At 36.7% G+C, this 24,484-nt stretch overlaps 5 protein-coding genes across 6 annotated transcripts; 3 read left to right on the top strand and 2 right to left on the bottom strand.

Moving 5' to 3' along the window:
- Positions 1 to 1,230: 1,230 nt before the first annotated feature.
- On the top strand, positions 1,231 to 8,302 carry LOC105234108 (sorbitol dehydrogenase). The gene is made up of 6 exons (XM_049449780.1): positions 1,231 to 1,606; positions 2,430 to 2,463; positions 2,539 to 3,227; positions 3,295 to 3,416; positions 3,477 to 3,668; positions 8,197 to 8,302. Exons 1-5 carry the CDS (start codon positions 1,391 to 1,393, stop codon positions 3,655 to 3,657), a joined length of 1,242 nt encoding a protein of 413 aa, XP_049305737.1. The 5' UTR covers positions 1,231 to 1,390; the 3' UTR covers positions 3,658 to 3,668; positions 8,197 to 8,302.
- On the top strand, positions 8,008 to 11,380 carry LOC105234107 (sorbitol dehydrogenase). The gene is made up of 5 exons (XM_011216362.3): positions 8,008 to 8,480; positions 8,558 to 8,591; positions 8,680 to 9,368; positions 10,858 to 10,979; positions 11,044 to 11,380. The coding sequence occupies exons 1-5, from the start codon at positions 8,169 to 8,171 to the stop codon at positions 11,231 to 11,233; spliced, it is 1,347 nt and encodes a 448-aa protein (XP_011214664.2). The 5' UTR covers positions 8,008 to 8,168; the 3' UTR covers positions 11,234 to 11,380.
- On the bottom strand, positions 11,244 to 15,078 carry LOC105234106 (arrestin domain-containing protein 17). Its single transcript, XM_011216361.4, has 6 exons — positions 14,829 to 15,078; positions 13,445 to 13,600; positions 13,077 to 13,288; positions 12,621 to 12,992; positions 12,252 to 12,519; positions 11,244 to 12,181 (listed from the first exon to the last, which is right to left on the bottom strand). The coding sequence occupies exons 1-6, from the start codon at positions 14,941 to 14,943 to the stop codon at positions 12,030 to 12,032; spliced, it is 1,275 nt and encodes a 424-aa protein (XP_011214663.2). The 5' UTR covers positions 14,944 to 15,078; the 3' UTR covers positions 11,244 to 12,029.
- A 309-nt stretch (positions 15,079 to 15,387) lies between these two features.
- LOC105234105 (PAX3- and PAX7-binding protein 1) lies at positions 15,388 to 20,857 on the top strand. 2 transcript variants are annotated; one of them, XM_011216360.4, is made up of 14 exons: positions 15,388 to 15,768; positions 15,925 to 16,328; positions 17,550 to 17,784; positions 17,859 to 18,038; positions 18,198 to 18,516; positions 18,584 to 18,773; positions 18,855 to 18,978; positions 19,038 to 19,226; positions 19,306 to 19,454; positions 19,519 to 19,723; positions 19,836 to 20,028; positions 20,090 to 20,249; positions 20,314 to 20,477; positions 20,543 to 20,857. In XM_011216360.4, exons 1-14 carry the CDS (start codon positions 15,546 to 15,548, stop codon positions 20,592 to 20,594), a joined length of 2,787 nt encoding a protein of 928 aa, XP_011214662.2. In that variant the 5' UTR covers positions 15,388 to 15,545; the 3' UTR covers positions 20,595 to 20,857. The 2 variants fall into 2 exon arrangements, with proteins under 2 accessions (XP_011214662.2, XP_019844328.2); XM_019988769.2 differs by lacking the exon at positions 15,388 to 15,768 and having other exon boundaries at positions 16,194 to 16,333.
- On the bottom strand, positions 20,850 to 24,142 carry LOC105234104 (E3 UFM1-protein ligase 1 homolog). The gene is made up of 9 exons (XM_011216359.2): positions 23,937 to 24,142; positions 23,681 to 23,879; positions 23,139 to 23,609; positions 22,723 to 23,053; positions 22,202 to 22,652; positions 21,996 to 22,140; positions 21,769 to 21,934; positions 21,345 to 21,692; positions 20,850 to 21,276 (listed from the first exon to the last, which is right to left on the bottom strand). Exons 1-9 carry the CDS (start codon positions 24,011 to 24,013, stop codon positions 21,137 to 21,139), a joined length of 2,328 nt encoding a protein of 775 aa, XP_011214661.2. The 5' UTR covers positions 24,014 to 24,142; the 3' UTR covers positions 20,850 to 21,136.
- Positions 24,143 to 24,484: the final 342 nt, after the last annotated feature.

The raw sequence follows: 24,484 nt of genomic DNA, 5'->3' as shown, positions 1-24,484 counted from the left end.
GATTTTCATATGCCTGCCCACTACATTACTGCTCTGTAAAGCAGAATTGGTCTAACAATAGCTGTAAAGCACCAGTGAATGAAAGAAGAATAGAGCCCCAAGGTTGTGCCGAGCATCTGCTCACACGCATACTTGTATAAAGCATTGCTGGCTTTCCTCACTCTTTCTTCCACGTTGTGCTTCCACAGCAGTTTGCTGTCCAAGACTATCCCCAGATACTTGGTACGGCGTAAATAAATAATTGGTTTTTACATTTTTGTTGCGCGCCTGACTGAGTTACTTCTCCTATTCTAGAGCAAATTTTTTATCAGTTATCTGTTTATAAATTCGCTGTAGTTCAGGTCATGTTTTTTTTTATACAATTTTAAGTATATTTTAACAGCTTCAGCATAATTTCGGAACAGTGACCTACAATTGTGGAAGAGAGGCGACTGACTGCCATAGATATGTTACATTGCCAAAACACAGTACTACTTTCACTCTTTTGGGCTTAATATACATACATACGTATTCAGTTTAGCAAATACCGTGTTTTTTTTTTTGTAAAGATATCAGTTATTGATCTACGCCGACGACGATGCATTACTTAAGCAATTGGAAAGTGGATTCCGCTCTCTAAACTAAGGCTCTATAAGTTACTCCGTTCCGCTGCGGAAGCATAGACGATAACGAATAGCTACGAACATTCTTTAGGAGCGTTCGAGATAAAAGTTCTCCGAAAAAGTTTTGTTTAGTATTTTGGTGAGTACTTGATTGAATGGAATAATGGCGATATAGAGATAGTGCGGCGCACTAAATACAGCGGCTTTGCTAGTTTGGTTATGTTGTCCGAATGGAAGAATCCTAGCTTGCTCAATGTACGATTCGGATCCCTTTGGTGGCCGAACAAGAAAATGAGGACTCAAAGTCAATGGAAGAATTATGAGGTTGCAGACCTGCCGAAACTTTATATCTCCAATTGGCACCGTCGTGCGTAAAGACTCGTTGAGAGACGATTGGCGAAGACTTAACAATGCTGTTAAGTCCGACAAACGGGTGTAATGACTACGCGAAGATGAATATCATATTAAATTAAATCAGTGGTCAAGGAAATGAGAGTTGTTAGACCTATTCAAACTAAAAGCGAATGCCCATTATTGGGCGATAATATCTATAAATAGTGAAGGCACTTATTGTCATTCAAGGAAATGGTAAATATTTTATTAGCACATCAATCTATCAATCAAGCTACACTATAGAACTTTTTCAGTTTCATTTTTTTAACTCAAAAGTCTTTACAAAAAGAGCAAATAATAATAGAGACGAAATGAATCAAATTTAAAGTTTAAGCAATTAAGTTTGGATAAAAATCGAATAAATTAAATACAAATGTACATTTAAATTTTCAATAATGATTTTGGGTCAATATTCCACCTTTACTTCGCTCAAATATGCAGCGCCAACATTTGCCATCCATTTACGTCACGTGCCAAAAATTATTGGAGACGTAGTAAAGCGCTTCAGTTCGAAATGTGCTGGCAGTTCTGATGGCAAAGGTAAGAAATCAAAGAAAGATGAAAAGGATAACTTAACGGCCGTGCTGTATGGCATCGAAGATTTGCGACTGGTAAGCAAACTCAAAGCGATTTCTCAAATTTGAATAAGAAAACTTCACACAAAAACAAATTATTCTTGATTCCTAAGATGTACTGCTCACCATGACCACACTGGGTATTAATGCATCGATACACATTTTTTGGTAAAGCGTAGACTCGGCTGGTGTTTTCAATTAACATTTTGCGACTGTGATGTTAGAGGCCACTTACTAATGACAAAGATGGCTGTATGTGTGAAGATTGGGCTTTTTCGATTCAGCTCTGCAGCTCGAATTATTCTCCCCAGTAGTAGATTGAAGAAGTCGCATGTTAGGGAATCGCCTTGTCTGAAACCTCGTTTTGGTGGCGTGTGCCGATCCTATTTTCGCGGGTTTTTTCCATGATATTTGGCGCATGGTGAATATCTGGTCAGTTGCTCATTTTCCAGGCTGAAAGCCACACTGATAAGCTTTAATCAGCTTGTTGACTGTGGGCTTTAATCTTTCACACAATACGCTCGATAGAACCTTATACGCGATGTTAAGGAGACGTATCCCACGGTAGTTGGCGCAGATTGTGGGATCTCCCTTTTTGGGCAGAGCACCCTTAAGTTCCAATCGTCGGACATGCTTTCGTCCGACCATATTCTATAACGAAGCTAATGCATGCTCCGTGTTCCATGGGATGTTCTGTATACACATGAGACTGGTAAGTAAAGGCAAAACTGGGTTAAGGATCGAATTCAGAATACTTTCAATATATTATTTCAATAGACATTTGAGTACAGAATTTGCTTAAAATTAGTAAATTATGGTAAAATAATAATTTACAGTTTCTGTTACCCTTTCTTTGTAGGAACAACGCCCCATTCCAAAAATTGCTGATGATGGTTAGTGCATCTGTCGAATATTTCATTCCTTTACTATTCAGAAATCAAATTAAAAATTTCGTTTGTTTTCCATAGAGGTGCTCTTGAAAATGGACTGTGTAGGTATCTGTGGTTCTGATGTGCATTACTTAGTACATGGACGCATTGGCGATTTTGTGCTCACAAAACCAATGATCATCGGACACGAAGCTTCTGGCATTGTAGCTAAAGTGGGCAAAAAAGTGAAACATCTTGTGGTGGGTGATCGGGTAGCGTGTGAGCCGGGCGTACCTTGCCGTTACTGCAACTATTGCAAAGCTGGCCAATATAATCTCTGTCTTGGCATGATATTCTGTGCGACACCACCTTATGATGGCAACCTCACACGCTACTATAAACATGCTGCCGATTTCTGCTACAAACTGCCCGATCATATGACTATGGAGGAGGGTGCATTGCTGGAGCCACTTTCATGTGGTGTACATGCTTGTCGGCGCGCTGGTGTTAGGCTTGGTTCGAAGGTACTTGTATTGGGCGCTGGTCCCATTGGTTTGGTGACATTAGCAGCCGCGCAAGCCATGGGTGCTGTACAGGTTATGATCACCGATTTGGTGCAACAGCGATTGGATGTCGCTAAGAAATTGGGTGCCACACATACATTACTCATCGACAAAGATGACTGCGCGGAAGATTTGGCAAAAAAGGTGCGTGAAATAATGGGTGTTGAACCTGATAAAGCGATCGATTGTTGCGGTGCCGAGTCAACCACACGTCTGAGCGTTTTCGTAAGTGAAATATATAGAATATCAATAACAAAATTAGTAGCAATAATAAAATTAATAATTTTTTTAGGCTACACGCTCAGGCGGTTGCGTTGTAATTGTAGGCATGGGTGGTGCTGAGTCGAAAGTACCCTTGATTAATGCGTTGGTGCGAGAAGTCGATATACGTGGTGTTTTCCGCTACTGCAATGAGTGAGTTGTTATTGAAGTCAAGTAATTAAAGTCAAAATTTAATTTTATATTCGTTATTAGCTATCCGGCTGCATTGGCATTGGTTGCGTCCGGTAAGGTGAATGTAAAACGTTTGATTACTCACCACTTCGATATCACAGAGACGGCAAAAGCTTTCGAAACTGCCCGCCATGGACATGGTGGTGCCATCAAAGTCATGATACACGTGCAACCTCGAGACACAAATAATAAATCTAAGTGAACTTCATTAAAGTAAGTGTTTTTCAAGTCTAAAAATTCGCTGTCTAAGATTTTTTTCTATCTAAGACTGCAAAATTTACATTAAAACGGGTTTCTATTAGCCAAAGTAGGCTCTGGCTTTAAACTTATTATAGTGTTTATGAAGACAAATTTCTACACCTCAACGTTCCAATTTATGCGATGTACATATATGAGAATTCTTAAAAAATGCTTCTTTCGAACAACAAAAAAGACGCAACATCAGAGGTTATCATTATTCATAGTAAAGAAAATACTTTGTTTTCTAATAACAAGTCCGCTCCAATAGAAAATATTGCTGTTTTAACTACGCATTGTCATTTCAGACCTTTATTGTTATAGGTCAAGTTTGAAGATCTGGGATTTTCTCTCACCAATGTCAATATATCAAGCCGTACTGTAGGTCAATGAAAGTCAAAAAATACGTCAACAGATTATCGACAGTAATAAAAATTTTTAGAAATGTGTATATGTAAAAGAGCAGTATAAACAAAAAAAATACGTATATGATAAGAATGCCGAACCTGTAGTGATTACTTGTACGACTAATCAACGCTGTTGCAATTTTTAGCTGCTAGAACTTGTATAGAACCACAGTGTACAAATGGAACATTGTTGCTATCTGAATATTTGATTAACTAAGAAATAATACTAAGAAACGGTAAAGTCTTCTTGGAACATCGGGGGATTCTAAAGAAGACTGCTTGAGTGGTTTAGGAGGTATTTACATTAAACCAAATACAAGTAGAGGGCGGGGCCATGCCCACATAGTTTTTCAAAACTTTTACCACACAGATGCCTCTAGCTGCTGCGATTCCCTGTTCTAAATTACAGTTACATCTTTATTTTGTGCTTATTTATGGCGTTTCATCTACAAAGTCATCCTTCGTCCTCCAGTTTTTCCAAGGAACACGCATACCAAGTTTCATTACGATACCTAAATTTTTACTCAGGTAAAAGCTTACACAGTCAGACGAAGGGACGAACAGACAGACAGATATCCGAATTTCATCTCGTCTCGTCATCCTGATTATTTCTATATATATATGTATATAATCCTATATCCGTCTCGATTAGTTTTACAAACAGCTGTCAGGTGAACAAAACTCTATAGGTCGGCGAAACTGAAGTTGAGAGAGCGTTGAGCTAGATTCGCGATTAGGCAGCCAAGCATTTTGAATAGAAACATCGATAAACCGAGTAAAAATTTAAAACCACCATTTTTTCCTCTGGCTCCAGTCCGGGAAGCATTCTCATTTAGATCCTTACTGCCAAAATCGTTGTATCTGGAGATTGAATATAGACAAGCTATATTAACGTTTATGTCCTTAACTCAATAATAGCTGTCAACTGTAATTATTGGATTTTCTCCGGTGGAAGCAAAAGTTATTAGCGACTAATTGACCTAATCTGACACCAGCTTTTTCTTTAGTATCCTTCATTTGTTTCCTTGTTCGCGGAAGGGTTAGTTCAGATATAGATGCACTTTTCGAGTCTCGTACGTCTAACTTTCGTGGTGTTGGGTCAATAAATTCTGGCTCCTTTTCGTGTGGTTTTTGCGTTAAATTTTCAGACGATTTGAATGACACTGCTACTTTTTTTCGAGCTGTCAAAAAAAGAGCGTTTAACTGTTGAAATTGAGACCCCAAAAGAGTAGTGTCTATATTTTTGAATTAATTATTTACAATATCTGTTACAATCACATTGTCTTCAGACCGCTAAACTATTTCACATGAAGCTATTAAGGAGTTTACGGGTTTCAAAAAATCGATTATTTTTATTGTCTTTATAAATTCTACAACACCTCTTTAATATTGTCCTTAATTGTCAAGTTGATCCGAGTAATAGTTTCGGAGATAAAGCCTTGAGAACTTGTGTGCTCGAGGTTAGCTATGATAAGTGCGATTTTTTAAACGCGTTTTTCCCGAAACTGTGTTTTTTAACCCGCTTGGCAAGATTTCTCGACCATTTTGATAAAAAAAATGTCGCGAAATTTTCATTTTTTTCTTCGTCCAAGTTCTAATTTAAGGTTTTAACTAAAAACGCATTTTTCACTTTAGATGATCCTGTAAACAGTTATCCTGGCAACGCAGGTGCAACTTTCCCCCAAGGGTCACCGGAAATGGCGTGATTCAAGAATCTGCACCGCATTTTCTAGAGACAAAGTTTTTCCAATTCCAACGGAGTGAAAGTCTTCCTCTTCTTCTGTTCCTCGGCAGTTACTGCCTCGAATACTTTCTGAGCTGGAGTGTTCTCGTCCATTCGAACTACATGGCCTAGCCATAACATCGACGCATCAGATGTTGTATCGTCCATGTCTTTGCACCATATAGCAGCTAAAGTGATGTGTGTCGATCCTCGTTTCACGGGTCTTTTCCAAAATTTAACGCAAGGTGAATATCTGGTCAGTTGTTGATTTTCCAGGCCTAAAGTCACATTGATAAGGTCAAATAAATTTTTTGACGGTAGGCTTTATACAATCTCGGACTCTCTCAAATGGAAAAAATCAAACATGTACTCGTATATAACGTACGATGTTAATGGGTTAAAATTGCTGATTTCGATGTCAAAACCACCCAGTGTTGAAATGATGAGCAATGTTGTGTGTTTTTCTTATCAAATAAACAGTGACGTATAATCCAAAGTACAAGACGATAGTTTTACATATTCAAAGCTTAAGTTGATTGTAAATCATTTTGAAACGAAATGAAATAAGACGTAGCATATTGATGCTTTAAGGCATTTTATAATCAGGCTTTGTAGTTATGTATCATGTAATCAAAGTTGACCCGGACTAACAATGTATTCATGTATTTGAATACAAATCTTTATTATCGCCTTCAAAATGGGCTCCTGAGCATATAATGATTATAAACCCACATCCCTCCACCAGTAATGGTGTATTTGATGCATGTAGGGTGCTCAACTACGTTGTTAATCATCCCTTTTTCGTATCTCAGGCAAACAAATTTGAAGCCAATTACGAACGTTACAATGACGTCTTTCACAGCCGAAGCATATTCAGTGGTATGAAATTACTTGGTTAGAGCTTACAATTATTCAAAAATTCTTCATACAGGTAGATCTGAGCAAAGTGGAAATCTTGGAAATTTTTGTATAGGTTTTGCAATAGCTGTGGACTTTTATCCAATTCTCTTTGAATAATACCGTATATTCCGCATTTGGATTTGTGTGAGTTCGTGTTTCAAACCTTTAGTGCTTCTACTTTTCCACAAGATATCACAAATTTTGAGAGGATCTCCATTATTTTTCAATTCTTTCATAAGTACCTATAAACGCGAGCTACGCTCATGGTATGGTTAACATAATTCGCTTACTGAGCGTACTATTCGAAACACCATCACCCATCTAGAGACTCAACATGCATTACTGGTGAATATTCGACCGGATAGATCACGTCCAGCACGCAGTGAAGAAAATATAGTAGTTGTAACTGAGAGTGTACACGAAGACCGTGGAGAATCGATACGGCGCCGTTTGCAGCAACTTAGACTGACGTATGAAACGACTTGGCGCATTTTACGTCGAAATTTTAAATTGGAAACCATACAATACAAAATGTAGCTTGTATAAATGTAGTCGCTCAACCTTCCCAAACGACATAGCTTCGCTCTATGGGCTCTTGAAAAGTTCTGAGTAGATCCGACGTTTTTGAGCCAAATTTTGTTCAGCGGTGAGGTCCATTACTGACTTAATGGGTATGTAAACAAGCAAAATTGACGCATTTGGGACGAAGAGCAACTTGAACAGATTCAGGAGCTGCCATTTTATCCAGTAAAAACAACGGTTTGGCCCTCAAACAGGCCGGTGGGATCTTCGGTCCATATTTCTTCAAAAATTATGCCGGTGAGAACGTAACTGTCAATGGCGACCGTTGTCGCCTTACCGCGCCATGATAACTGACTTTTTGATGCCTGGTTTCAACAAGACGACGCCACTTCAAACACACCGCATCAATCAATGGATTGAACAGATAATTTCATGTTTTGGGCCGGTCGATTGGCCACTAAGATCGTGTGATTTCACACCGTTAGACTCTTTCCTTTGTGGGTATGCGAAGTCTAAAGTCTAATGTGTCATTCGCCAGTTAAGAGCCAAAATGCTCGAACGAGTAATCAAAAATTAGACTCAACGGATGGACCATCTGTGACGTAGCGGCGGTCAACATTTGAATGAGATAACCTTTAAAATATATATAAAGAATGTTCTTTCGAATGTTAATAAAAATTTCCCATTAAATTTTTAGTTTATGTGTTTTTTCTTTACAAAACTAGGAAACCTCGAAATGAATCACCCTGAATCATGTGTAAAAATCAAGTAACTTCCTAAAAGTCTTTCATTTCACTTTATTCTTTACAAAACTTTTGTGTAACTTCAGAAAAACACTAAAAATATAAATAATATTTAAATAACTAAATTTGGATAAAAAAAAATTTAAAAATTAGATACAAATGTTTATTTAAAATTTTAAAAATGATTTTGGGTCAATACCGTACGTTAGCTTCGTTCAAATGTGTTGCGCCAACGCTTGCCTTCCACTTACGCCAAATGCCAAAAATTGTTGGAGACGTTGCACAGAGTTTCAGTTCGAAATGTGCTAGTGGTTCCGACGGCAAAGGTAAAAAGTCAAAGAAAGGTGGAGGTGCCGACAAAGGCAAAAAGTCGAAGAAAGGCGAAAAGGTTAAAAAATCTGCATGTGGTGGCGGTTCGGACGGCAAAGGTAAAAAGAAAGATGGAAAAGATAACCTATCCGCAGTGTTGCATGCCATCGAAGATTTGCGATTGGTAAGCGAACTCCAAAGTTGAGTCTTATATCTATATAAAAGGAATATCTTTACTGAAATAGCTTTCTTAAATTTTAGGAACAAACACCTATACCTGAAGCACTTCCAGGACGTAAGTGGTTTAAAGTCAAATGTTGTGGATTTGACTACAACATTTTCACAAACATAAAAAATGCAAACATTAATTTTTGATTTCACAGAGGTACTGTTAGCCATGGACACAGTGGGTATTTGCGGTACCGATGTACACTATTTAACAAAAGGCAGAGTCGGCTCGTTTGTGCTGAAAAAACCTATAATTATGGGACACGAAGCTTCGGGTATTGTCGCAAAACTGGGTAAAGGTGTTAAGAATTTGAAAGAGGGTGATCGTGTCGCCATCGAACCAGGTGAATGCTGTCGCATATGCGAACTATGCAAGAAGGGCAGATACAATTTATGTCCGCATATGAAATTCTGCGCCAACCCACCATATAATGGCAATTTGCGTCGCTATTACAATCATATGGCCGATTTTTGCTACAAATTACCCGATCATGTGACAATGGAGGAGGGTGCTTTACTGGAACCATTATCGATTGGTGTAGCTTCGTGTCGACGCGCAAAAGTTCGGCTCGGTTCGCATGTACTCATCATAGGTGCGGGTCCTATAGGATTGGTGACACATATTGTGGCAAAGGCATGGGGTGCTGCCTCGACGACAATTCTCGATTTAAATGAGCAACGACTTCAGGTGGCAATGGATTTGGGTGTGACCCACGCATTGAAGGTGTGCAAAGATATGGATGTGCAGGAAGCAGCCCAAAAATTAATTAAAGAAATCGGAGCTAGGCCAGATAGAACAATCGATTGTGTGGGCAATGAACAAGCCGTGCGGCTGGGCATTTATGTAAGCAAAGTTTTCCCTTCATTACAACTGCGCAAGGGTCACTCTCGTTTCTCGCGGCAACTTGAGCTTTTCGTCTGCATTGGATGGTGGTTTGACTCCAAGCACGCCATTCACTGAGAGGGAGTCTGTAAAGGTGTTAATGGATCCACTGTGAATGACGGTCAGTGCATGTCTGAAGTTAGTTGCGTACCAAGTCTGGCCGGCGTATTGTCTTAGGACCTCTTGATACTCCTAGGAGTCAGTTCCGATCCAAGCAGGTCACTGCAGGGATGATTTCTGCGAAAGCACTCTAGCAGAAACTGCGTGGAGGGGAGTTCATTATGCTTCTTAACATCAAAAGCCATCCTGTCGTTGTACGGAGTGCAGTGTTCTGACAGTGTTCCGTTGCGCGACGTCATTATCGTGCAATCATCAAGTGATAGAAATTCCCTCTGGTAGTTGCGGTAGTTTCGAGATGTAGAAGTTAAACAGTAACGGGGAGAGGGCAGCATTCCTTATTTAATTCTGCTCAGTTTTTAGTTTTACCTTGAAGTTGTACGGATGATAGACGACCGCTCAGGTGGTTCATAGTCCACCTTTTCAGTCCTGGAGGGAGCGTAGATTTTTCGATATTCTCTTGTAGATTAGTATTTTTGACAAGTCCAACGCAACGAGGATCGTTCTCTCGCAGGGTGGTTTCTGGTTAGGGCTACAAACTATCTCAGCGTTTACGACGCTAAGTGCTGTGCACTTTCCGGAAGCAATGCTGGTGCTTTTATAGGCTCAGATGGTGTGTGAAGGTTGAGTGTAGGAAAACCTCAAGTGTCTTCACTACTGGGGAAAGGAAAGTTATCAGACGATAAGAAACCACTTTGTTGGCGGGTTTTCCAGGTTTCAGTAGTGGTATTACTCTTCCGATTTTCCACACATCGGGTATCAGCGACAGGTTGAGGACGTTGGTGAGATAGTTTACTCCCGTCAGGCCCAATGGATTTGGACATTTTTGGCTTCTTAGGAGTCTTAATTTAAAAAATATTAGTTGTTGTTGTTGTTTTAACGGTTTCTCAATCCCGGTTAGGATGGTAATGGTTATCTGTGCTGTCGTCGACGTCATCTAACGGGAGGTCTAGGAAACGTGCTGTTTCGACGGGGTCGGACCGAAAGATCAATTCCCACGACAGCCGGTTCTACGCACCGGAATTGACGCGGATTTCATCCGACCAAAGGCTGTTTTGTTTCGGCGATCTAACCCCGTTTGGATCGAAAAAAAATATTGATATATGTGGTCGCCTGGATTTGTAGAGCGGTAGATCTATACTAGTTTCAACAATTAACAGTTAATTCCATTTTTTACCGCTCTTGCAAGGAAAAATTCTGGTTTTTATAGTTTTCAAATGTCAAATTGTATCCAACATTGGCATTAGTTTGCGAACCGTTTTTCCTCTTCTTTTTTTCTCTCTATCACATTTTGAGGTTAGCTTTAAGTTAAATAATTTCTATACATTTCAAGTGCACACGCTCCGGTGGCATATGCACAGTTACCGGCATGGGCGCGGCGGACATAAAGTTTCCTCTAATGGAAGCGCTTACACGGGAGGTGGATCTGAAGGGCGTCTTCCGTTACTGCAATGAGTATGTTATGTGCATATACAGTACATAATGAATATATTTACTATACTATTTATATGCATTTCAGCTATCAATCTGCTTTGGAATTAGTGGCTACAAAGAACACAGGTGTGAAGAAGCTGGTGACGCATCATTTTGATATTGAAGATACTATTGAAGCTTTTGACACGTCCCGTCATAGAAAGGGCAATGCTATAAAAGTACTTATACACGTGCAAAAACGTGATAAAAACAACAAAAAACCGTTCGATAAGTGAGCAAACGCTGTTGTATTAAAAATTTCGCGAGTATATTTGAATAAAACTTTTCTTGACTTAAATTTAAAACAAATGTTCTTAGAGAAACAAAGAGTTTAAAAAAATAAAAAAATTTCCAACTATTTATACATATTGAGTGTATGTATGTATATATATAAAATAGTATATAGCTTTGTTCAACTTGGCAATTATTCACTAATGAACAAATCAGAAATGCGTTAACCATAAAAATGTGCGTTCAAACAGCTGAGATTCTCATAATTATACATATTTGTATGTAGTATAGAAATTAAAATAAAAGAGAGTGTGTGTAAATTCGTTTATAAAGTAACTCAATTTCGATACTTGTATGTTTCGTCTAATTTTATACATATGAAATATCAAATTGTTATAAAAATTCCTTTTTCACTTTTAGTTGGCATACAAATTACTACAATAATTTAAGCTAATAATTGTTGAGCTGCTAACGATTTTATTTCTAGGCACTCGTCTTTATTTTATTACTTATTTTAAGTATTTTTTTCTAGTTGAAATTAACTGTATTTGACAAGCACTGCGGACGGAAGCCAAATGTACGCTATAATAGACTAGTGAAAAATATAAGCGTTGTTTTTGTTTGAAATGTTCAAGCAATTCTCCAAAGAAATTCAAGCGAAACAAATAAATGCTTAGTTTGTGCGATTATATGATGGTAAATCACAAGATTATAACAGATAGACTTGTGTAAATAATTAATATCATTGTGCTGTCGCTTATGGTTGGCTTATGCGCCACTGTCACATGCATGCACCACATTTTAGTGATGTGGTGGTGCAGTCGCATTATTGAACTGGAACGTTGGATAACGTGGCGCAAAATTAGCATCGCCAACAATTGTTGTGTGCTCCGAATCCTCAATGCCAGTGATTTTTGGCGCACGGAACTGTGTCTCGACAAATTGTGGTGGCGCTGAAATTGTAAATAGAAGCACATCAATTTTATTATGTACATTTTATTTTTTATTTTGCATAACACTTACGTATATTTGGATATAGTTGCCCACCGGCGCTGTCGGCTACATTCCAGCCAAGCGCACCACCCGCACCATCACTTGGTGGACTAGCGGGGCTAACTGGTTGCGTTGGTGCCAATGATGGATCTTGATCTTGTGGTTGCTGTGTCGGCATTTGTGCAGGCACATCTGTATAGGGTGCCGGTGGCTTGAATGATGCCAAAGGAATTGTACCCAGAATAATTGGTATGTTACCAGATAAATTACGATGGGGACCGCTGACGTCACATTCAATCTAGAATGTGTGTACATAATTAATCACAAAAAATATATTATTAAATCAATATAGGTACATATATATGAATATGCGCTTCCAACCCCATTAAGCTTACATACATGTAAATCATAATCCAACGATATAATTCCACAGTTGAGTAAATTTGTTGGTGGCAGTGCTGGAATTTCCAATTGTTGCGTGAATGTGCGTGTCTCACCGCCCGCAACTGGGCCAATGCTCAATTCGGATATTGTAATTTTGCTTTGTTTCTTTTCCGCACGCGGTTGGTTTACTTGGAACGTGACTCGCTTGCGTAAAATAAACTTAACCGATGTGATGCCAACATTACTGGCATTATCGCATTCACAAGTGATTGGTATTGTTTGGCCTGATACATAGCCAGTCACCGGCACGGTAGTGATTACCGATAATGGACCAGAACGGCAACAGAAGCAGCAAAAACTCTTCTCCAACTCCAGCTTATATGGCTCCTACATGATAATTTTTTTAAATGATATACATACATATATTAATATATATACAGTGTTTAATGTTTTTTTTTAAATTTCACTGACCTTTACACGTGGGTTAACGTTAAGATCGACTGGAGAGATAACGGTGAAAGCCATTTTCATATCCTGATCAAATTTCCATGGACGATCTAGTGTTACCTTAACAGTGTAACGTACATGACCGAATTCACCCTCAAATGAAGAGGGCAATGTAGGCGGCAATGCACATGTGAAAGGGTAGGTGTGCGTTCCAGCTGGGAGCTCAGTTTCGGAACCTAGATTGAGATGTAAATTTAAAATTAGCAACTTTTCGGCGCAGAATATAAAATGTTGCATACTTTTTGGCTGATTGTGATAAGCAATATGCAGCTAGATGAATTTTTTTTTATACATTTTGAATTTATTTATTCTTTATTCGTTTGTTTACTTACTATTCTTTCCGCCCAAAAGATAGTACTGAATTTGGAAATACTCCTCATGACCGCGCAAAGTTTCCGTTTCCTGTTCAGTCTTTCCTTCGCTTGTGGTTACAGTTTTTGTCTCCGACCATTCAGTATTGGCTTCGCCGAGGAACCTTATTATAATGCCTAAAGGGTATCGAAATATATTTTAAGTCAAGAGAAAAACATTAAATAAATATGTATATATACTTATGCGTATACAAACATTTATACAATTTAAATAATTAAATAGCGACTGCTCCCTTTTGCAAAATCTATTAATAATTCAATGCTATTACTTCACTGTCACCACAGCAATGTTTAATGCTGATCAGCAACTCATACATATACGTTTGTATGTAAGCATGTCAACTAAGTGAGATGACATCATTCGCATCTTGATTCACAATATTCGTCACAAAAGAAATAATGCTCATTAGAATTTAGATAACATATTATCTCTATAAACAGCAAAATATACTGTTAATTACAAATAAGAATATTCCGTGCAAGACTTAAAATTAATTCGAGTTAGCAGTCACAGCAGCTATGAGAGATAAGATGCTGATTTTTGGGACAACACGACACGACCAACAATAAGTATGTATGCGTAGTACGTAACCGCAGAATTAGAAATACACAAAATACTTGAAATTCCACTGTGCATTTGGGGCGAAAGTGCGATTTGTATGCGAATTCGTCTGGATTCTTTCTACATTAGTTTGTATTGTAAGTATGTATGTAGCAATATTGATATGGTTGTTTTCAAATATGGCAAACAAGTACGGACACCCGCATATAATAAGCTAAATTTTAATGTTAAATTGTTGTTATGTTTATGAATATATATCACATTAGCATAAATAAATAAATATAGTATAGGCATACATATGTATGTACATATGTACATTCGTATATAACTAAGTATGTAGGAATTTTTGAGCTGCAGAGGTCACTGCCAGTCCTATATAAACAAAAAGGTAATAAAAAGTAACAAAAAATACAGCACGAAACCGCTTTTTCAAGTTTCTTCAATCGTTCGAAATATCGAAGTGATTGGGCACACAAAATAAGAATAAGAATGTATTTGTGCGCTAGAGCCGGCTATTGCTGATTCAAAATAGGGAGGTGGTGTAGTTTCACAATCGCCTCTAATAATAGATGCATAGTGCATCACGAACGAAAATGATGCGATACGTTTCAACTTATGTCGTCATAGATGAGTAATACTATTGCATTAATTCGCAAATATCTAATATAACATTCTCTTCATCAATTGAACCGTAATCTTTGCGAGATTTGAAATTTTTATTTTCGTTTCTACACATATATGTATGTACATATGTGTGCGTATAATAATTTGCGATGATCCTACCTCGTACTTTTTTCGCTGAATCAAAAGTCAATTTCACTTGTCCATTAATGGTCTGTCCCGCATAGTATGTGTTCCATGGATTATCTAATTGAATTTCACAACCTTTAAGTCCCATTTTAGCTGGCACAACACAATAAATTCAAGTTAGAATTGAATGAGAATCGCAAATTTAATTTTAGATTCGTATAAGAATTTAACTCTTGAAAGCACTGGACTATTTAACACACCCAACTAATCAACATTGCCTACATCTGTGGCAGCAGACGTTAAAGCAAATGATTTCGCAAGTGTTGCCGTACTTCACCCATTCGAAGGCGAAATTGACACAGTAACTCGATGACAAGAGTTTATATCTATAAAAACTTTTTTCCTAACAATATTTTGAAGTATATTTGTAAAGAATACTGCAAATATTTTGTAATAAGGCTTTACTACTCTCATTTTCAAATATCAATTAGAATATTATAATGCGTGTAACCAAAATCCGATTACCAAGTACACATGAATTATAATTGGCATGGTTATTTATTCAATACGTTTATACTGGGTAACCCTATTTATACTGCTTTGTATAAACGTCAAATATAAAGACTGCAAAATTGTTGCAGACGTACTATTTTAATTTTTTCTTTAAATTTATTGCATATAAAAGTTCGATTTATTTATTTAAAATATAAAATAAAAGTGGTGCTTCGTGTACGGTTCACGCCGAAAAATATGTCGTTATTTCGTAAGCCAAAGAAAATACAGCGGCGTGTTTTTTCAAGCGCTCTAGACGATGAGGATGAAAATGCGGGGCATGATATGGAAGTGGAGATCGATGGGGAGCAATCTTTGCAAAATAACAAAAAAAGTAAAGACGGCGGCCCTAAAAAATCAAATAAAGCAGATAAAATCGAAGAACCTAAAACGAAGGCTCTATTAAGTTTTGCAGACGATGGTAAGTGTTAGGTTGTATGTGCATGTGTGCATGTATAATGATATCTGCTTAGTTGGTTTGTCGATAATGCAAAATCAATATCACTAAATTAATTAAATTACGAAAGTATACACGTTTATATTAAAATATATATATACACATTTATATAAATTTCAGAGGAAGATACCGAGGTATTTCAGGTGCGAAAGTCTTCAAACAGTAAAAAAATTATGCGCATGTTGGATCGAGAGCGACGTCGCAAGCGTAAGGAGGAACGCCATAATACACAGTCATCTGTAGACGTTGGTAATAGTGATTGTGCTGATGGTGTTGCTTCCATTGGACGACAACGTGAACGACAGTCATACGAACGTTCTGAGAATGGAAAATCTACTAACGGCAGTAGTAATTATTCTCACAATTTAGGTTCCACTACCACATCAAGTAATAAATATAAGGGTACAACAGCGTTAGCATCGAGCGGAAAGTCCCTAGGCACTGCCTCAGCATCTGCTGTTGAACAGTGTAAAAGTAAAAAATCTGATAGTATCCAAACAGAAATACGCACAGACGACTTTGTGGTAAGGTTATTATTATCAATTTCCCTACATGTTTTTTTGTATAAAAAATTACAATTTACAAAAAAAGAAGAAAATCTTCAAAAGCTTTTTTCACGCAACGCTCTGTACACACATTGTACATGGGGGCGTTTTCGAACTAATTAGAATGAGAAAAAAGCGGGGGAATCATGTCGTAGTCGCTGACAAAAATAACATTGCCCGTTATGGGGAAAAACGGGTTGTAAGATTTCCAGAGAGCAGGTTTTTAAATTTTTTGAATAAGATTTCTTTTAAATAACTAACTTATTTTATCTTTTTTGGAAGATGCATAAAGTAGGGAAATATTTTGGCAGCGTTTGATTACGAAATGGTTCCTTTAAAAACGTAATAAAAAAGTATATAATGTCAATTAAAATTATTATATTTAACATAGTATAGTCATTTTAAGTGGGAAATATCTATCATTAGAAATTATATAAAGTTTTGCGATTTAAGCGTATACTTTCGGACTGTATGATTGATTGTCTAAATTATTGTATAAAATTGTAAAACGTTTGTTAAAATAACTATGTACACAATAGCTTTTGATTTAAGATTATTGTTTATATTTACAAAACTAACTTTTAAAGTAACAAAACAGCACATATGCATTTGCAATAGTTTTTAATTTTACTTAATTAAAACGAATATGTGCTGTTTAATGCTGTTATATAATGCTAAACGTTATTTAAACTAATGTTAAGAGTTGCCAATTTATTTAATAATAGCTACAAAAATTTATTTAAAAATTTTCCTGAAAATCCTTATTTTGAAAACATATCTATTGAAAGAGATGCGTAAATTTATTGTATTTAAAGAAGTTATATACTTTGATATCCTTTATACCAATATGATATCTACAGAGGCCCTTCTTAAACACTAATCCATTTAGTATGTATCAAGCCAGTCTCATGAATGATCTTTTATGATCATAGCTTTCGGCATTAAATACCTAATATATATTTAATCTGTATATTCCATCAGCTATGTGTTGCTTAGGTACCCAATTAGAATTGTATATTTTTTCTATGTTATCTTGTTTTTTTTAATAGAAATCAGTAAAAACTTTATTAATTTTAATAAATTTAGGCAATTCGGAAAATGATTTTTAAGAATAAATTGGCATCTCTTTTTTCGCTTTTATTTAAAAATACGCTACGTGACAACCATTAAAATATACTAACATCGTTTTTTCTTTCATAGCTTGTTGTTAAAAAATCTGAACCAGAAATTATACTCAATGGACGCGCAGCGATTTGTGCTGGTCGCAACGACATGTCAGACGAAGATGGACCCGAAGCAGATGAAGATGAGCGTGAGGGAAAACATCGTTTTTCAAAGCCTGAACACCTAAAACAAATGCTGGAAAGCGGTTCTATACCCGATGCCGCAATGATACACGCTGCACGGAAACGTCGACAGAAAGCGCGAGAACAAGGTAAGTTAACTTCCGATTAAACAAAAACCATACTTGAGTGTTTTACTAATAAATACATCTTTATGCACACGCAGGTGATTTTATACCAGTCGAGGAGCCAAAAGAGCCAGTGAAGAAAGGCAGCCGGTTGGCTCGTGAAGATGTGGAGGGTGATAATTCTGACGACGAAGAGCGTATGGACATGACAGTTGCGACTGCCAAAAAGGAACGTGAAGAGCGACGTGAACAATTTTACGCCGTGGAAAACAACGATTGTATGTAGCGTTGCGCAATAAAAAAAAAAAAACAGTTAAAAGCCAACGCACTTTTTTCTCACTCTATAAATTGTGATTTTTTACACAAAAAGAAATAATATAAAATCGAGCATAAACAACAATTTACGGAAGTCCAAAATTTTCTACTTCTACTCCTAGATTCCGATGAAGATTCCGATCGCGAAATGCATGAGTGGGAGAATCAACAAATACGTAAAGGTGTAACCGGTGCCCAATTGGTGAGTGCACAACATGATGCGGTGCTCTCACGATTCATGATAAAGCCTGCAGCTACCAATGCATTAGAATATGTGCCAGAACAACAATCGACTTCGACGCTGTTAGAACAAGCCTATGCTAAGAGTGCTCTGCAGAAACCCCAACAAATATTGAGCGGGTCAACGAAGCCGAAAAAGGAAAAGGTTAAAGCCGCTTCTATGCGCACACCGAAGGAGATACACGATGCAATACGTACACGGTAAGTTATTAATATAAACCAACGTACCAGAGCGAACTAGCTGAAGCCTTTCATTATTACATTACAGTCTGATGAAATTACAAGAGGTTAACCAGAAACACATGAGTGATATTGAACGTATAGTCAATGATTTGAAGATATTAAAGTTAGAGGAATTAGATTGTACACAGAAAGCGCCAACAGCGGCAGCTAAATACCGTTTTTATCAAGAACTTAAATGCTACGCTGCCGATTTGGTGGATTGTCTGACGGAGAAGGTGTGTATACTAAGATTTATTTACTTTATAAAACAATTGCAATGCAATATTAATATTTTATATAAACCCTCTGCACTACAGACACCAATAATCAATGAATTGGAGAAACGCACTTTGCTGGTATATTCAAAGCATCAAAACTTTCTCATTGAGCGTCGCCGTCAGGATGTGCGCGATCAGGCCAAGGAAATGGCAGAGGCTTCAAGTATATGTGAAAACTGCTTTAAAGTTTTTGTTGTATTACAATACTTACTTGTTTTTCAGAACCTGCTGGCTCACGGCGTGCACCGGAATCGGAAGAGCAAATTAGACGTGCCGCGGAGCGCGAAGGCAGACGTACACGTCGTCGTTGTGAACGTGAAAAAAATGAACTGCTGACATCACATTTGGATGGCATGTCTAGTGATGATGAGACATCGGATCGCTATCAGGAGCAATTGAAAACTAACTTAGGTAGTTTTGCAGTTTGAACTACACACTTTTGGTATTAAATATATATTTATATAATTACCATTTTGTTTATTTAAAATAGAGCAAATACAAAAGGAATCAGAGGCAATATTTAACGATGTAAATGATGACTTTTATAAAGTCGAATTGATATTAATGAAATTTTATGCTTGGCGCAAAACTGACATTGAATCATACAAAGATGCTTTTGTTAGTTTATGTCTGCCTAAGGTGAGTTGTTAAGCTTTCGTAGAAATTCATGTATTCCAATGATATTTGGTTTTTAACACGCTAGGTTCTCGGTCCTCTTGTGCGTTTGGAAATGCTGTCCTGGTCACCACTGCTCGATGAATATAAAGATATTGAGAAAATGAACTGGTATTCAGCTTGTATGCTTTATGCTGGTGGTGAAGATGAAACCGAAGCAACTTTAAGACTTGACCCCGATATTAATTTGGTGCCAACGATTATTGAGAAAATTGTGCTACCCAAAATGACAGGTAAGTGAAATATGCATATACATAGATATATAATAATATCAATTTTGATTTTATGCTAATCATTGTTATATCGAAGAACATATATAAATAATATTTTTAAATTAATTCGCAGATATTGTGAATCAATGCTGGGATCCCTTATCAACAACGCAGACATTACGTTTAATTGGTTTTATAAACCGTTTGGCACGCGATTTTCCACTTAAAGATAGTTCAAAACAGTTGCAACAATTATTTGAGAAGATTTTAGAAAAAATGAAGCTAGCTTTGGAGAACGATGTCTTCATACCGATATTCCCTAAACAGTAAATATTAAGAGCCTCACATCCTAACTTAACTCAATTAACATTTATTTAAAATTTTCAGAGTACAAGAGGCAAAAACTTCGTTTTTCCAACGTCAGTTTTGTAGCGGACTAAAACTGTTTCGAAATTTTCTTAGCTGGCAAGGTATCTTAGCAGACAAACCCTTGCGTGAAATGGCAATCGGTTTATTACTCAATCGCTACCTATTGCTTGCTATGCGGGTAAGTGTGACATGATAAAAAATAGTATTACTGTATTTTTTAAATATATTTTGTAAATTTATAGGTTTGCACCGCCAACGATGCAATAACTAAAGCCTACATCATAGTGAATACATTGCCAACAGTTTGGCTGCAACCGGAATCGGAGACATTGCAGAATTTACAGTTACTAATTACCTACATTAAACAGACTTTGGACGCATTCGATGCAAACAATCCACTTTTTATGTAAATATTTTTAGAAAATCTTTCGAAAACCAACATTTAAATGCAATATTATGTTTTCATTGCAGACAAACTAGTGATAAAGCAAAACAAATACTGCAACGGTTACATAGCTACTAATTCGCACACGATTTGCGTACTGAAACGAGTTTGCAACTGCAACAAATTCGCGTATAATTAAAATCAGCACAACGCTGCAGCTTAATTTGTAGGATACACACTATGTAAATATTTGTAGTTCACCTAGCTATACAATTATATAATATTATATTTAATTCAGTAGCAGTAGGAACTTTTTCAAAACTTCAATTAAAATTAAGCATTGTGAAATTACGAACTCGTCGCTCCATAACCAAATAAATAAAAAACGATAACTAGTAGAATCTCGCAAATGACTTTATTGCAAAGAAAGCATATGATAAAAACAGGGTTGCAAATAATATAAATAATGCATAAAAAGTAATTGAATTAGCATTTGATTTAAATGTTTTTATTTTACAAATAATTTCTAGATTTTTACTCCCAAACGCCGGATTGAAAAAAAAAAAATTAAATCAAATTTTTAATCCAAATTTTTTTTAATTAAAATATTCGCAAACCTAGTAAAAATGTTTGCTTATAAAAAAATGCGAATACCGAACACTTAATTAGATTACAACTAATCATTCAGTTTTGGAAGTACCAGGCTTCTCATAGCAAGCCGCCAACTCCTTAATGGCATTTTGTAGGCTTTGTAATTGCTCGTTTATGATTTTCGCTTCGTCACTGTCTTCCTTCGCTTGCAACAATTTCAAAACAAGATCTGTGAAGAGAGAACGGTTGGGCATAGTGAATATAAACATAGATAAGAAAGTGCTTGCTCTGGCTCACCATGGTACTGCATAAGTTGTTCGTTTTGCTCATTACTTAACTGGGGACGTATGAAAGCGAGTATCTGTGCGACGAATTTACCGGAAGCGTGTATAATACAACCCGTTATTGTTGTGAACAGTATTAAGGAAGCCAAGTGCAACACCAACGCAGGCTCTACAGTTTCCTGTAATTGTTGCAGCAATTTCTCTTTGTGTTGGAGTATAAGTTGACGATCCTTTTTCTTATCAACCTTCTTAATTATCATGCTACATGTTTTCAATACGGCTTCAGTAGCCAAAACGAAGTCATCTATTGTTTTATTTAGTGCTTTGTTGATTTCCAATAACGCTACCTTGTATTCTGGATCTGTAGTGCGAAGGCAAATAAATAATTAGTACCATAAAAAAAAAGTAAAATAAGTAGTACGAGATTCTGCACTGACCACACTCTTGTGCTATTTTGTTGCGCTGATCCACATTGAAATTGGTTATTTTCGTATTTAAATTGCATTCGCCGGCGATATAGGCGGTCAATTCATTACAAATGTCATTACCAAGCGATTTGAGCAAATATTTGACCACCTGCGGTTGTACATCGGCCGGTAGGAGCTGTACAAAAATGGCAACATTATTGAATATTTCAAAGAAACAAAATTTATATTTTCTATACTTTTAAACCCTTCTCATATAAGCGCAGATCAACGAGCAGTGTATTTATGCGTTCTTGTATTGCTGCATGCGTTTGTCTGCGATTTGTTTGTGGTGTTGCTTCGAACAATTCTTGTGCTTTCGCCAATGCAATTTGATTTAATTGACTACGAATTAAAATTATGTTATATTATTGAAAAAAAAAATACGCATTGTTCTAAAACTAACCTATGGTGCAGTGCTGCTATAGTGTCTGAGAGATATTCCAATCCCTCCTCTTCCAAAGGCTTGTTAATAACTTTTACAATATCAACCAACTTCACCAATTCGAAAGATTTTGCACCTTTTTTGCTTGCACCACCGCGTGATTCTTGTTCATCATCGCTATCGCCAGCATTTCCACGTCCACTGCGTTGATGCTTTTTAGTCGATTTAGTTTTAGTTTCACGGCCTTGACTACCTCCACCAGCTTTTCCTGATGCTGCCTTTTTGCGTCGCTCCTCTCTCTTGTCTGTTTTGGAATCATCATCATAGTCCTGTGTAGCCGCTGATTTGCCCGAAAGCTGTTTTTCAGCTAGATATTGTTGATAAATGCCGCTGTCAACTGCAGTTTTGGCATTTGCATGTGCCATTTCGTGACAGGGTTGTATAAGATCATTCAAATATTGTTGCGAGAATACTGTCAGCAGTAACAGAAAATATTCATTAGTAATACATTTTTTTATAAATAGTTACAATGTTGTGCTTACCGATACTCTGAAGGAATACAAAATTTCCGGGTGTGGCACCTTTCCTTGCCATTATCGTTTCAAATATCTCTTCTATATCTTCTTCTGACATGTTAGATGGTAATATGGTGGCCAAGTCAACGTAACTTTTTGTAGCACTACATTCATTTAATGAACTTAGAACAGTGAGATCGATTACTTTAGAGCCAATTGCACAGCGTTTCAAGTAAATAATGTCCTCATTGGGTAATTGTTTCCGTATAAACTGTTTCGGATCAGAAACTCCCAATTTAGCAACACCCTCATACTCCAGAAAACCGTTTTGCTTATAAAATGAATTTACCCAGTCTGCCTAGAAGATAAAATTGTTCAAATTTGTATATAATGTGGCTAATAGGTTGTTTAGTTTTATATTAATTGATTTTCATTTTACTTACTTGCATTTTTGTATAGATATTTGGAATATATTGTGCATTTGTTTGTTTCGATGTCACATGACCCGCAGGTGCAATCTCATCAAATAAAGAATGAAAAATTTTTTCTTGAACATTGATTTGTTGCAAAATGGTTGCTACGTTGGTTGGACGAGTAATAGCTTTGAGAGCGCCACGTATTTTAGCTTTGCAACGTTGAATATATGCCTGGGTGAAAAAGACACGTGGATTGGATGCATCTTGCCGACCGCGTATGATCTTGCCCAAATGTTTTTCCATAACATCATGCTGCAGAAAATCGGAAGGCAAGTCAAATTGCTGTGTCAGGTCGGAAACAGTTATTTCGCCCTTCTGTGCTAGGCGTTCGTTGGCTTCTTCTGCGATATGTGTGATGTATTGCTCGTTGATTAACTGACCCAACATGAAATGTATCTCAGGGTCGTTTTCAGCAATGCGAACAGCAATTTCTTCTATCTATAGTTATGAAAATGAGATCAGTTAGTATAACAATATTTTTACAAAATTATGAAATGCTTTCAACTAACTCGTGACAAATCGACATTGAGCGTTTTGCTGACTTCTACTAGATTAATACGTCCCCCGTTCACATATAGTTCATCCTGCACTTCGCGTTCCAATTGATCTGGTGTAATATACTCTTTGCCATCATTGGTGAAAAAAGCTTGTAACAAATTCTTTTCCAACAATAACGTAACTATTTCTATGCAATTACGTTCGGAAAGCCTATAAATATTTGTATATGAAATTGCATTTATGTATAGTTATTTTATAAGCAAATACCGTTGCAATGTCGATGTTAATTGGGCTTTCTGGAAATCAGCAGCCAGACGTTTAATTTCATCCCAATCAGCACTCATTTCGAATTTATATAATAACTATATATATTTATAATAATAATCCTTAATATTTCGTGCAAAACAAGTTTCATTTGCCACAACCGTAGACACTTTAGAGAATAGCAAAATAAACACGTCGTCAATTATATTCATTGTGAACTTTTCTCAGTTGGAAGAAGTAATATGTGTCAAAATACACTAATTACCATAGGTAATTAAGTGCGTGACTTGTAGATCATTATGCAGTTGTTCGAAACCCGTTAGGTCTCTCACACATATAAATTCAGGTATTTTTATTAAAAATTCTGTTACAACTGGCCATGTGCAGCCAAATCTCTGAATGAAATCTTGATATTTTTAATATTACGGCAATAATATTGTTACGTCCGACTAAAATAGATATAAAATTAAAGTTAATCTATTTACGTTATTCATAAATTGGAGTAGTAAATTATATACGATTTGTTATCATTATATTTAAATATTATATTT

The sequence above is a fragment of the Bactrocera dorsalis genome, chromosome 2, assembly GCF_023373825.1.
Source record: "Bactrocera dorsalis isolate Fly_Bdor chromosome 2, ASM2337382v1, whole genome shotgun sequence".
Taxonomy (NCBI): Eukaryota; Metazoa; Arthropoda; class Insecta; order Diptera; family Tephritidae; genus Bactrocera; species Bactrocera dorsalis.
This window is presented reverse-complemented; position numbering and strand designations above follow the sequence as displayed.